Source organism: Rhinolophus sinicus, chromosome 17 (assembly GCF_057876585.1).
Source record: "Rhinolophus sinicus isolate RSI-liver-muscle chromosome 17, RSI-T2T, whole genome shotgun sequence".
Classification (NCBI taxonomy): Eukaryota; Metazoa; Chordata; class Mammalia; order Chiroptera; family Rhinolophidae; genus Rhinolophus; species Rhinolophus sinicus.
The window spans coordinates 63185263-63199496 of record NC_142517.1 but is presented as its reverse complement, the minus strand read 5'-3'; the positions used below and the strand labels follow the sequence as shown (position 1 = coordinate 63199496).

Here is a 14234-nt window from a genome sequence, read left to right as displayed (position 1 = left end):
TAAGCATGACATAATCACATTCAACAATGATGTAAGTTAAAGTAGGAAATACAAAAGAAACATACCAGATATCAGAGTAGAATGAATTTAAAGTTAGATTAACAGAACACAGGTCCCTTTAACAATATGCTCTTAGACTCGTAATGATCTGCTATCGATTATCTTGGATAACCAGATACATGAGACATAACCAGCGAACTAGGTTTCCCTAGTTTGTCAATTTTCTGTATGCTGGCTATCACTAGAGAGAGCTTTCCGGTAAGTTAAAGGAACTTGTGTACTAGTCTGTAGGAGCAAAATCAGAGATTTCATGTCAGAAGGAAATTTTAAATCAGGCATTTACTTTGGTTGAAACAGGTTTATATCATCAGCCTTGTGGCTGTATAAGTTTTCCTTTGTCTGTACATGTAAAAGTTCAATTTCAAATTTTCAGAGGACCAGATCTGTCAATAAACATATGCGATAATAAAGAATCCCATTGTTTTGTGGATCTATGTTCTTAAAGCTGATTTTTTAAAAAGTTACACCTACTTTAATGGAGTTAGTAAGAGAGGGAAAAATAGTCTTAAAGAAAAACAACCAACTTCAAATGAATGTAAGCTAAACCCCAGAATATTGGGAATGTATTCCAATATAATCTTAATTTCTTTGTTCTAATTTTTTAATGGCAAGGTGTTTTAATGTTTATTTTTTAATTACTGTTTTGAATTGATTTAACAGATCCACAAAGACTCATCCAGGTCCAGTTGTACATTTAAGTGATAGCCCAAGAGATGAAGGGAAAGTGAGTATTACAATACCATTATTCTTGCATTTATTTTCCTCATTCTTGAATTAAAGTATTTCTTATTGTTATTTGATACATAACATCTATAGCACAGTTCATAGCATTTAATGTAATTTAAAATTAAAATATGTTGAATGAATGAATGAGCAAATAAATGAATGAATGAATTATTCACACTAATAATGGTCCCAAGTTAAATCTTTAGTTTTACCTAGAACTAAAGTTGATATTTAATTCTAAAATTTCAAATAAGGCATGTAATATGTGGAACAATTTTAATTTTCAAATATTCTATGCTTGAACTTAACAATATGAATATCAGTATCATTAACCATTGGCCTCTGCTATTCAGTTTTGGTAATGATAAATAACAATATTAAATAATCATAAATTAGCCAATCTTGATTTTATAAGTAGGTAATAATATAGAAAATGTTCTAAGATTATAGAAATAATTCTATTCATATTGACTATTCGTAATTTTCCTTTGATTATGAGAATACAAAGTTGTTAACATGGAAAGATCTAAAGTGTCACTTTCACTGAAATATTGTCACTTCAAGTATATAATTTTTGCTAAGTACTATAGAAAACACTTCAATAAATTATGTAGTATAGGTTTTGTTCTTTGTTTATTTTTAAATGATGGAAACTGAATTAGTCTAATAGATTTAGAACTCAAAAGCCAAGTCCACTTTATGGCAATAGGAAGAACATTAGATTTCTTCAAATTGATCCACAAAAACAGTGTGATTCCAATCAGGTATCATCAGAATTTATTTTTAAAAAACTCACAAGCTGATTCTAAAATTAATAAGAAAAAGAAAATGTTTAAGAATAGCCAAGACATTTTGGAAAAAGAAATATGTCGTGATATTGGTACAGGGGTATACAAGAAGACCAATAGATCTAAATAGATATTCCAGAAAAGGTTTAGGCATTTGGACAAATTTTGTACATTTTAGAGAAGATGTTTTAGAATATGATAAACTGTTGAATAAATGGTGTTGGACAATTGGCGATTTATTTTGAATAACATAGTGAGACCTCATACCATTCACAGAAATAAATTCCAGATAGAGAAAATACATAACTATCAAAATGTCAAAAATGACAACTCGGGAAGTTTTACAAGAAACTGTAGGAAATAGGTTGTTACTATGGAGTAGGGACATCCTTAGGCAAGACTTAAAACCTTGAAACTTTAAGGAATATACCATCACAAGACAATCATAAGAGGCAGGCAACAAGGTGGTACATATACAGCAGGCAAATAATGAACATGCAAAATATGTAAAGAACTTGTACTAAATCCTTATATTTCATAATAGGAAATCAATAGTTAGTGTCTTATTAAAACAATCAAGAAGTGGCAATATAAATATATTTAGCAATATGGAAAGTAAGTGTACTAGAAAAGACGATTATAAGAGTTGAAGGTGTGGTTGGTTGCTACCTTTTACCTCGAGAGAGCAGGGTTTGGCAACGAGGAGGAACAGCCTCTCTAGCAATCACTAGGGAAATGCAATATACTATTTTTCCCCCATCCTCCTGGCAAAAAGTTAAAATTTAAAAATACTAGTAATATCAAATAATGGAAAAGGCATTGAAAAGTGGCCACCTAGATACAGTAATAATAGGTACATATACCTGTAGGGGCGATTTGGCATTGTCAACATTTAAAACGTGTATTTGTTATGACCTAGAAAATCCATTTCAGATATCTGTCCTCTTTATATGACCAAGGGATAAAATACTAAAAACAATCTAATGGTCTATTAATAGAAAATTGAATAAATGAATGCTGACATATCCATACTGTGGAACGCTGTGCTGTGCTGATATGGAAAGTTCTTTAAGCCATGTTTTTAAAAAGAAAAGTTGCAGAACAATAAGTGTAGTGTAAAAGCACTTGAATAATGCATTCATATATTTATTTACTTATATATTCAAATACCCAAGGAAAAATTCTGAAAGGATATGTACAAATCTGGGGATGATACTGAAGATTGGAAGTGGGGAAATGGTCAAAGTTATTCTTATTTTACTTATACTGTGTACATTTTTATGAAGGAATATAATGTGTGATAATTGTATAATTAAAATTGGAGAAGAATGCAAAATAAATTAGTATTAAAGTCAGAAGACCATGTGTTTAAATATGGCTCTCTTACTTATTAGCATATAGTCTAGAATAAATCACTTGATTTCTTGTAGATTAATTTTTCCATCCAGTAGCCTTGTGTCATAAAGAAGTTTTTTTATTTTAATTGTATTCATTTTTATCAGTCTTTTAATTTGATACCTGCATTTTGTTCCTTATTCAGTAAATCTTTCCCTTCCTGAGGGAAATATAATCCCATTTCTTTCTATCAGTTTTAAGGCTTTCCATTTTACAATTAGATTTTAATCTGTATATGTAATTTATTTTATGTTAATTTGAGGTTAGGGTATACTTTTTATACTTACGTATAACTAATTCACTTATCCAATAGTCAATTCAGTTTCCACTGATGTATAAGGACATCTCACTTGCGTGTAGTTCCCATATTTGGATGGGTCTTTTTCTGGGCTTTTTACACTGTTGTACTAATATATTTATTATTTTATTAACAGCACACTTTAATAACTTTACAAATATCCTGTTATCTGGTAGGCCCCCCTTTTTCTCCCTCCCCTATCTTGGATTTTTCTGACCATTTATTCTACTATATGAATTTTAGAATCAGTTTAGCAAGCTCTGTGTTAATCCCTGTTGGGATTTTGTTTGAAACTTGGATATGCTGATTAATTTAGAGAAAATTTACATCGTTAAGATATGAGTGTTCCATATGTAAACATGATATATTTTGGCTTTCTTTTATATCTTTATATGTAACTTTATAACTTTTCTCACAAAAGTCTTACATATTTTTTGTTAACTTAATTCTAAGTACCTTATAGATTTTATTGCTGTGTATTTTTTTAAATCAATTTCGTAATTGATTTTTAGTGTATGAAATCTTACTTACTTTAGTTATTTTGTATTCTGAATGGTTTGTTTTTAACAGCTGTCCTTAGATTATCTGGAATATTCTCCATATAAAAGCATAGCAAATATAGACAAATTTTGTTTCTTCCTTTCCAATATTTATAGTTTTTTATGTATATATTTTGTTGCATAAGAACTCAGTGCAATGTTGAATATAAATGGTGTTAATTAATGAACCACAAAGGAAATGCCTCCAAGGTTTCAACATTAAGTAAGATGTTTGCTTCAGGTCTTTGGTTGATTGCTTTTAAGAAGTTAAAAAGTTTCCACCTATTTCAATATTCTGAGTTTTAAACTATGGATGGTACTGAATGCTGTTCCATATGTATCAAGATGTGTTTTGTGCTGGCCTCAGCCTATTGGTGGAGATGCAGTGGGTTAGAAATACCTGGGGGCAATCATCGGGGTGCAAGGTGAGCTCCGTAGACATTTCACCTTTTGAAGCCAATGTTGTGGCTGGACTGGCCCTTGTGGGTATTGTTATTGTTGCAAGATGTACCTCGGCAACATCAGGGAACTTTTACAAGCAAGGTTTATTACTCAGGTCCTGGAGGGTACAGGGTATGCCTGGGGCCACACAGCGAGGTCATGTGTACAGAGAGGGAACATGCACGCAGGCCTGGGGTTCTGCTGTTCTTGGGATTGAGGGTGGGGCGCCTGGGATTAGCAGGTTTACTCTTTATTGGTGAATTTAAAACATAAGAGCAGTAATTAAAGTGCAGAAAAGGGAACGGTAGCCATCAGTCAAATGGTCAGTTACCTAAATCAATCAGGGCTTTCTAAAAACAAGGGATTTAATTTAGTCCTATAGCTGTCAATGTGTTTATTTGAGATGGATATCTTCGAAGTGATTGCCTCTGCAATTAAAAGTTTACCAGGCATTTACAATACAACTTTAAAAAAGCTGTCAGGCACTAATACTACAAGATGATTATTTCTTAAGTTTTTATTTTGTTGAAATATGTTAACATTTTTGCATTTCTGGGATAATTCAACTGGGAAGGGGAAAACTTCCACAGAGGCTTGCTGGTGAAATGAAAGGGACAAATTGCTGATATTAAGGTTCCTACTGAAACAAGACTGTATTATAGAATCAGAAAATAGACCATCCTCTCCCTAAGATAACATTTACTAAAGAAACCACGTTAATTTATCAAATAGAAGAGGGTGCGCTTGAATTGAGAGATGTTTGTACTGGTAATAGTATTGTGTATGTCTCCCCAGATTCTCTCAGTATTGCTTGTCTCCTGAACTTTTGGCTATTTACTTCACCTCAGTTTTGGCAGGATTAATCAACTTCAGGCAGTACTACTTCCTGAAGTTGACTGGCTATGCCCAGAGTCTCTGGCTCCTCCCTTTAACTCTGGATTCAGATAATGTGCCATACTATAAGGCATGAGATCTTGCTTCCCTAACAGCTGCCAAAGGGGTCAAGTGACACAACTCTGAAGTGAAGGGGAGTTTAACTTCTCATTGAGAACATCTTGACACATATTAGACAAGACACATGAAATAATTTCTCCTTCTCTCCCTCCCTATGGTTAGGCTATTCTGAATCATGGTTTTTCCACATAAACTGTTAGACATCCTGCAATTCCTAGCAGATACACTTGCTAAGTAATTAGCTGTGTCTTCTCTCCATGAAATAGTGGTTAGGGTGATAATGAATCACCTTATTTTTATTTACTGTGTTTCCCCGAAAATAAAACCTAGCCAGACCATCAGCTCTAATGCGTCTTTTGGAGCAAAAGTTCATATTAGACCCAGTATTATATTATATGTTATGTTATGTTATGCTATGTTATGTTATGTCATGTTATCCCTGGTCTTATGTTGTGTTATATAAGACCCAGTCTTATTTTAATATGTGTCTTATATTAAAATAAGACTGGGTCTTATATTAATTTTTGCTCTAAAAGACGCATTAGACCTGATGGTCGAGCTAGGTCTTATTTTCGGGGAAACATGGTATTTACTTTACTTCACTTTTCCTTATTCTTGCAACCCTGAAATTGCAGTTCTCAGTGAAACATTAGCATTTAAGCCTTTCCTCATGGGGTTTTCTACAGAACCTTGGTTAAGACAATAGTTGTCAGAATTGTTCTAGATCAGGAATTGGAAACTACAGCCCATGGGACAAATCTGGCATGCTGCCTGTTTTTGTAAAATATTTTATTGGAACAAAACCATGTTTATCCATTAACATATTGTCTGTGGCTGCTTTCTTATGACAAGAGCAAGGCTGAGCAGTTGTGAAAGAACTATATGGCCTGCAAAGCCTAAAATATTTACTATGTAGCCCTTTACATTAAAAATTTGTATGCACGTGTTCTAGATTGTAGACCCTCAGGATGGGATTTTGGAGTTGGATTGTCTTTTATCTAAAATCAAAGAACCCATTGAAGGTGCCAAGTGACGTGGTATTAAACCCTATCATGCAGTGACATCACAGTCACTTGAACATTCTCCTATTAGTAATTGGGATGAGGGCCTGATGGAAAGGTAAGACAATGGGAAATCATATACTTGTGGTGCTTAATTGATAAAAGACAATGATAATTATAACATAATGAAATAAAATAACTTCCTTTGGTGCCATTTATATTATTTTCTTTCCCAACGTAAGTTATCAAAAATTTTGTAGTTTGAAACGATATAAATGTATTATCTTATAATTCTGTAGGCCATAGCCCAACATACCATGTTTCCCCGAAAATAAGACCTAGCTGAATAATCAGCTCTAATGCGTCTTTAGAAGCAAAAATTAATATAAGACCCAGCCTTATATTATATTATAAAAGACCCGGTCTTATGGTAAAATAAGACCGGATATTATATTATATTATATTATATTATATTATATTATATTATATTATATTATAAGACCCAGTCTTATAGTAAAATAAGACTGGGTCTTATATTAATTTTTGCTCCAAAAGACACATTAGAGCTGATTGTCTGGCTAGGTCTTATTTTCGGGGAAACATAGTAGGTCTCACTAGGCTAAAATCAAGATATTGGTAGGATTGCATTCCTTTCTAGTAGCTCTAGAGGAAAATCTGTTTTATGGTCTTTTTTAGCTTTTATCGGCTATACACACAGTCCTAGGCTTGCAGCTTCCATCTTCAAAGTTAACAATATATCATGTCTTTGACCTTCTTCAGTCATCACATGTCTTTCTATCTAACCACTGCTGGGAAACATTCTCCACTCTTAAGGACTCATGTGATTAGATTGGGCCTACCATGATAATCCAGGATACTCTCCACATCTCAACAAACCTTATATATCTGAAAAGCCCTTTTTTGTCATATAAGGTAACATATTGATAGGTTTGAGGGTTGGGGCGTAGACATCTATTAGAGGCTATAATTTTGCCTACCAAAGCACTGGAGACTGAAAATAAAATGTTCAACTCAGGATAGTTAATTCTACAGCTCTAGGGAAGACTGTGCTAAAAATAGGTCAAGGATATGTTTATAAGGAGAGTAAATGTATAATTTGATAGGTTTTGTTTGTTAAAGTCAAAGCACTAATGAGGAGAGAGTGTGACCCTGACACCTGGTATATTAGCTTCGCAGGGCTGCCATTACAAAATTCTATAAACTGGGTGACTTAAAATGACAGAAATTGATTATTTTGCAGTTTGGAAGCCAGAAGTCCTCAATTAAGGTCTTGGTCAGGCCATGCTCCCTCTGAAGGCTCTAGAAGAGAATCCTTCTGTGGGGACAGAGTCCAAGAGAGCAGTTTCCAGTCTCTCGGCCTCACGTGGAAAGGTGCTGGCTTGGGTAGTAGATGGCCATCATTTGTAACTAGTTGGCCATCATCAGCTGTAACCAGTTAGCCATTGGCCACTGACATAACTGCCATGGCTATGCTGGTTAGTTGGTTGGCAGAGAAGCAGATGGAGGATTGCGGACCATGTGGCTACTGCTTCCTGTGTCTCCAACCCAGCCACCAGCGAGACTATAGTGGTATGAGTCCCCTATCTATGGCTCTGTGGTTGTTCCTTTTTGGCCTCACCCTATCCTGCGTTCTGGAGCATGGAGTGGGAGCTGAGACCCCACATGACACCGTCCTTGCCTTTTCCTCCTTCTGGTGGCTCCTTATAATTTTATTTGTGGTATCTTAACTCCAGTTTCTTCCTCCGTGTTCACATAGCTTTCTTTTCTATGTCTCTATGTCTTCTCTTCTTTTATAAGGACACTGAGTTGGATTTAGGGCCTGTCCTAAATCAAGGACAATTTCATCTCAAAATTGTTAACTAATTTCATCTGTAAAGACCTCATTTCCAAATAAAGACACATTCTGAGGTTCTGGGTAGACATAAATTTGGGGGGACAGTATTCAAACACTACACATGGGGTAGGGAAACTTACGTAAATAAGCCTGAGGATATTATAAACTCCACCTCCTCCAGTTTCTTCAAACCCTCTTGACCAGCAAAAGTACCTCTTTCACTGTTTCCATAAAATAGTTTCCCTTTTCTAAGAGACTATGAAATGACCTCACCTGAGGTAATTTTCTTGCCTGATGATGTTTATCCTCACAACACTAACCTCCAATCTCATTACCTCCAGGCCAATAATCAGAATCAGATCTCAGATCTCACCACAGCTTAACATAGCAGAGTATTCCTCTAGGAAGAAATGGACTACATATGAAAAAAAGAGAATACCCCTCAGTATGTAGGAGTGTTTTTGTTTTTAAGGGTTTGAACTTGGGAGCTATATTTTATTGCATGGGGTCACTCCACCATGATTTGAGATTTAATGCTTCAAGGAGGACACCAGAATTTGGTTCTACTCATTTACTGGGGTGACTCCTTGAAGTCTGGACTCAAACAGCCATATAGCAAACAGAGATGCCAGAGCCTGTTGGTATGGTATTAAAGAAGGGGTCAGAAGACAAGGCGATGGGAATGTTAAAATTGATGTATTCTTTGTCCTGGAAACTTAACTCCTGACTGTATTCCCTAGGAGGCTCCTAAGGACACTGTCTTCACATAACCTAATAAAGAATGCTCTGGAAAGAAGAGTATCAGCATATTTGAGAAGTTTGGTAATGGTTGTCCTTTTTTGGCTTTCATTAACAGTAGGAAATGATGGCCGACAACCAGGCTGCATAATAGCTGTAAGGATTAACTCTCATGGATTGCTAGCAGTCAGATGGCAATACAGGTGGTTACCTGGCAATATTAACATTATTACCACAACAAGCAGCAAGACTGAGGTGGTAATGCAGGAATCTGTGGTAGTAGCTAATATATCATGAGCAAAATTATGTGGGCAGCTGACTGGGATGTTGTTTGATTTTCATGATCAGAAAAAAAAATCAAGAATAGTTTGGCTCTTGGCATCGAACACCAAAATGAAAAATCACAATACCTAATCAGGTTTCCAGATGTAAATCAGCTCACAGACCTAGAGGCTATTGATGGGAAGGGAGAGGCCAGTTGCCCTGAAGAAGGACCCTGAAATGCCCCCCATAAGTACACATAGTAATTATGAAAGCGTACACGGTCGTTTGCAGGAATAACTGTTTACTTTCTCACTAGTGTTAGCTATAGGTTCAGAGCAGACACTGATACCAAAAGATCCAAAAAGCAATTGTGATCCTCTAGTTTGGTGTATGGTACTAGGTAACTAGGTGATAAATGGAGTTTGGGCCCAGTGTATCTCATAGTAGGTTCAATATGCAGACACACCAGTTATTTCACACTCCAATTGTATAATTTGTGCAGATGTGCTAAAAAGCTGGCTTGCTTAATCTTCATATTGGTTTCCTGACATAGGAATAAGAATGATTATAGTTGGAAGGGACAAATGAAAACTCCTGAGACTGTCTCCCTGCCAAGATTGTAAACAAAAGCCAGGCTATATCCCTGGAGGAGTACCAGAGATTAGCACAGTTACCCTTAAATGATACAATGGTAGTGGGCACTGATACACCTTTGTTGAATTTCATTATTTGCATTCTGCAAAAAACAACATAGACTGAGCTTGTTATTAGTAAACCGCTATGAAATTAACCAACTGATAACCCCAATTCCACATGCCTTGCTATTGAGACTGTTACAGGTGCAGATTAACATAGCCCATGTCACTTGATAAACAATTATTGATTTAGTGAACTCAATATCCATCAGTAGGAAGGATCAAAAACAGCTTGTTTTTTATAGAAAGGGAAAGTAGTATAACTTCGCAATCTTTTCCTGAGACTGTGTTATTTTTCTTTCTCTCTGTCAAAATATAGTTCATAGGAACCTTGCTTATCTTGGCAGGAAACAATGTGTTCACTTTCTTTACTATATGGTACTAATTGGATATGGTGAGCAGAAGTGGCAAGTACCTATACAGTTCATAAGACTCATGTGTCGGGGAGGGAAGAAAATCCTCCAAGGATCTAGGACCTTGCCCTATATGTGATATATGTTTTGAGTGTCTGATGGTCTGGGGTGTGCAAGGGAACTTCCTCTAAGGTAAAGCACAAGCTTTTGTACTTTTCCTTACTAAGAAAGTGTCATATCACTTGGTAGGCCTTTTCGGATTTAGATAATAGTATATAATGCCCTTGAAATTACTGTTCCAAATCATTTTTTTAGATTATCCAAAAGTCTGACACTTTTTTAATGGGGCCTAGAGAAAAAAAGAGCCCTTCAAGCTGCTTTGCAAGGTACTTCACCACTTGGTATCTGTAATCTAGTAGATCTGATGGAACTTAATGTACCTGGTAGATAAGAGTGCTCTACTGGAAAGCCCAATAAGAGAGTCACAACACTACTCTTCATTTTCACAGCAATTGCTAGCATGCTTACGTGCCCTTGTAGCGACTGAACACCTAATCATGGGATACCAAATAACTAACCTGAGTTGTCCAGCATGAGTTAGGTGTTACATTCTTTGAGTTGTATGATTGAGTGAGGGAAGTGACAATCCATTTTACAATGGAAGTGGTATTCATGAAATCAGCCTTGAGCTGCCCAAAAGGCATAACTAAATTAGATAAATGAGAATCCCAGAATTTAATCTGTTGCAACAATGCCTTCTTTCCAACCCACATATGAGATCAGACAATTAAGTTCGCGAACTCATCCTAGATAGAGTACTACATACCTCATTGCTGAATATCACTATGGTCGCCTCCAAAGTACTCCCCTTGGGAAACCATGCACTAATGCCAGCACCTATTCCACCCTTCAAAGCAATTTTGGAACTCTTTTTTTTGGAATGGCCATCAGAGCTGTCATCATATTACCCTTGATGTCCTAAATGTCATCAAAATGTCTTCCTTCAATATTTCCTTTATCTTCAGGTAAAGAAGTCATTGGGGGCCAGATCAGGTGAGTAGAGAGGGTGTTCCAATACAGTTATTTGTTTACTGGCTAAAAACTCCCTTACAGATAGTGCTGTGTGAGCTTGTGTATTGTTGTGATGTAAGAGCCATAACTTGTTGATGAAAAGTTCAGGTCCTCTAATTTTTTCACGCATCCTTTTCAGCACTTCCAAATAGTAAACTTGGTTAACTGTTTGTCCACTTGGTACAAATTCATAATGAATAATCCCTCTGATACCAAAAAAGGTTAGCAACATAGTTTTAACTCTTGATTTGGACTGATGAAACTTTTTTGGTCGTGGAGAACTGGCTGACCTCCATTGTGCACTTTGACACTTTATTTCAGGGTCATATTGGTACACCCATGTTTCATCACCAGTGATAACATGTCCCAAAACATCATCTTTCCTCTCCAAAAGGTCTTGGCAAACTTAACTCTCCTTTGGTCCCCTTCAGGACCATTTTTGCACACACCTTGCTCATGCCAAGATTTTCAGTTAAGATTTTTCCCAACTGTTTTTCTATCAATGTTTACTTGGTCTGCTATGCTTCTCACAGTCAGCCAATGAGTTTGATGCACAAGTCAATGGATTTTTGCAATGTTTTCCTCAGTTCTGCTCGTTACTAATCGTCTTGACCTCTCTTCATCAGTGATGCATTCTCTCCCCTCAGAAAAACATTTAATCCACTTGTACATGGCTGTTTTCTTCGTGGCATTATCCCCATAGACTTGGACTAACATGTCTCTGATTTCACTTCCACTCTTGCCAAGGTTAACAAGAAATTTAATGTTTGTTTGTTGCTCTAATTGAAGCTCAGACATTCTCGTGAAGGCACACAAAAACAAGCAAAAACAATAATGAACGCCATTCAATATGACACCACCACACATCGACACAAACACAGCTGTGAGACACTGATATACCAAGGTTATGAAACCTTCCCGAGCTGCTTGTACAGGGCTGCCAATGTAAGTGCACGGTGGCAAGTTCGTGAGCTTAATTGTCAGACCTCGTATGTCAAAACTTACGGAATGTAGCTAAAAATGTTCTTAGAGGGAAATTTATAGATTTTTATTGCATTTATTCAAAAGTAAAGAAAGGCTGAAAATCAATGATTTTAGTGTAAAGATTGAAAAATAGTGAATTAAACTAAAAAAAATAGAAGATAATAAAGATGGGATGATTTTGTGTTGATATGACTGAGCCATGGGGTGCCCAGATGTTTGGTCAAATATTATTCTGGGTATATCTGTGAGGGTGGTTTTAGATGAAGTTAATGTTTAAATCAGTAGACCGAGTAAATCAGATGGCCCTCCCTAATGTTGGTGGGCCTCATCCAATCAATTTCCTGAATGGAACAAAAAGGCTGACCCTCCTCCAGGTATAGAGAACTCCTCCTGCCTGACTGTTTTTGAACTGGGACATCAGCTTCTCATGCCTTTGGACTTGATCGGAAACATCAGCTCTTCCTGGATCTCAAGCCTGCTGGACTTCTGATTGGAATTACACCATCAGTTCTCCTGGTTCTCAGGCCTTTGGACTCACACTAGAACTACATCAGTGGCTCTCTGGGTCTCCAGCTTGCCAGTTCACAAGTAGATCTTGGGACTTGTTGGCCTCCATAATCATGTGAGCAAATTACTTATAATAAACTCTTTATACACACACACACACACACACACACACACACTCTCTCTCTCTCTCTCTCACTCATCCTATAGATTCTATTTCTCTGCAGAACTCTAACTAATATAAAAGATGAGAGCAGAAATTAAAAGAAATAGAAAACAAAAGAGTAGTACATTAACAAAAACAAAAGTTGAATTTGTAGAAAGAGTAATAAAACTGATACATCTCTGGCAAGTCTGATCAAGAATCAAAAAGAGAAGGCACAAAGGAACACAGCCAATTTGTGCTTATCCCAGGAATATGAAGTTGTTTTCACTTTTGAAAATCAATCCATGTAACTTGCATATTAACAGAAATAGGAGAAAAATGTATGACAATAAAAAGATACATAAGAAGCAGTTGATAAAATCCAACTTCCCTTCATGATAAATAAAAAGCTCTTCTTATATTAGGAAAAAAAGGAACTTCATTAATCTGAACTTTGTTAATTTATCCAAAATTATGACAGTATCCTCCTTAGTGGTGAATTAATAAAAGTTTTCCTGCTGCAATAAGAAATGAGGTAAAGATGCCAACGATATATATCTTCTATTTAACATTGTACAGCTATTGACAATATTAGTTGTTAAAGAAGATGAGAAGGAAATAGAGCTCTCATATGAGCTTGTAGAAATGAAAACTGATAGGTTGGTACAAAAGTAATTGTGGTTTAAAAGGTTAAAAATAACTGCAAAAACTACAATGACTTTTGCACTAACCTAAGACTTTGGAAAACTGCTTGGCAGTATTGATTAAAGTTCCTCATAGTCTTACCCCGTGGGTAAGTATATACCTGACAGAAATGCCTGTATGTGTTCACCAAAAGACATATACAAGTTTGTTCATAGCAACGTATTACATCACCTGTAAAAATGAATAAGTAAATTGTGATAGTGTCATACCCAAACAATGGAATTCTATTACAGTAATGAAAGTGAATGGGATGGTAACCAGACTTGTGGTGCTGATCCCTTTGTAGTGTATATAGTTGTCGAATCATACCTGAAACTTACATAATAAAATAATTTTTAAAAAAAGAGGTAAAAAAGAAAGTGAATGAACTTTCTATTGCTACAAATATCATGTTTAGAAATAGAAGCTGAACAGAAAAGAGTATGGTATGTATAATTCAACTTATATAAAATTCAAAAACATTACAGTAACCTATAATGTTAGAAGTCAGGATAGTAGTTTCTTTTAGAGAAGAGGATAAGGATATTGACTGGGTAAAGGTGGGATATAGGCTTCTGAGTGTCTTGTATTGTTTTTCTTCTATTTCTTGTTTTTCTATTGTATTTCTTCACCTAGGTAGAGGTTTCATGGCTATGTTTACTTCATCATAATTCATGAAAGACACAGCTATAATTTGTGTATCTTCTCTATGTATACTTCAATAAAATATTTCTTAGAA

General features: G+C 35.6%; 1 protein-coding gene across 14 annotated transcripts in view; it reads left to right on the top strand.

Annotated features, from left to right (window-relative positions):
• The window catches only part of STXBP5L (syntaxin binding protein 5L), a 228643-nt gene that overhangs the window by 64322 nt on the left and 150087 nt on the right, over positions 1–14234 (top strand). For all 14 annotated transcript variants that reach the window (XM_074331359.2, XM_019729631.3, XM_074331367.2 and 11 more), the window contains exon 7: positions 721–784. In XM_074331359.2, the coding sequence (XP_074187460.2) occupies positions 721–784 (64 nt within the window). The remainder of the gene's footprint in view (positions 1–720; positions 785–14234) is intronic.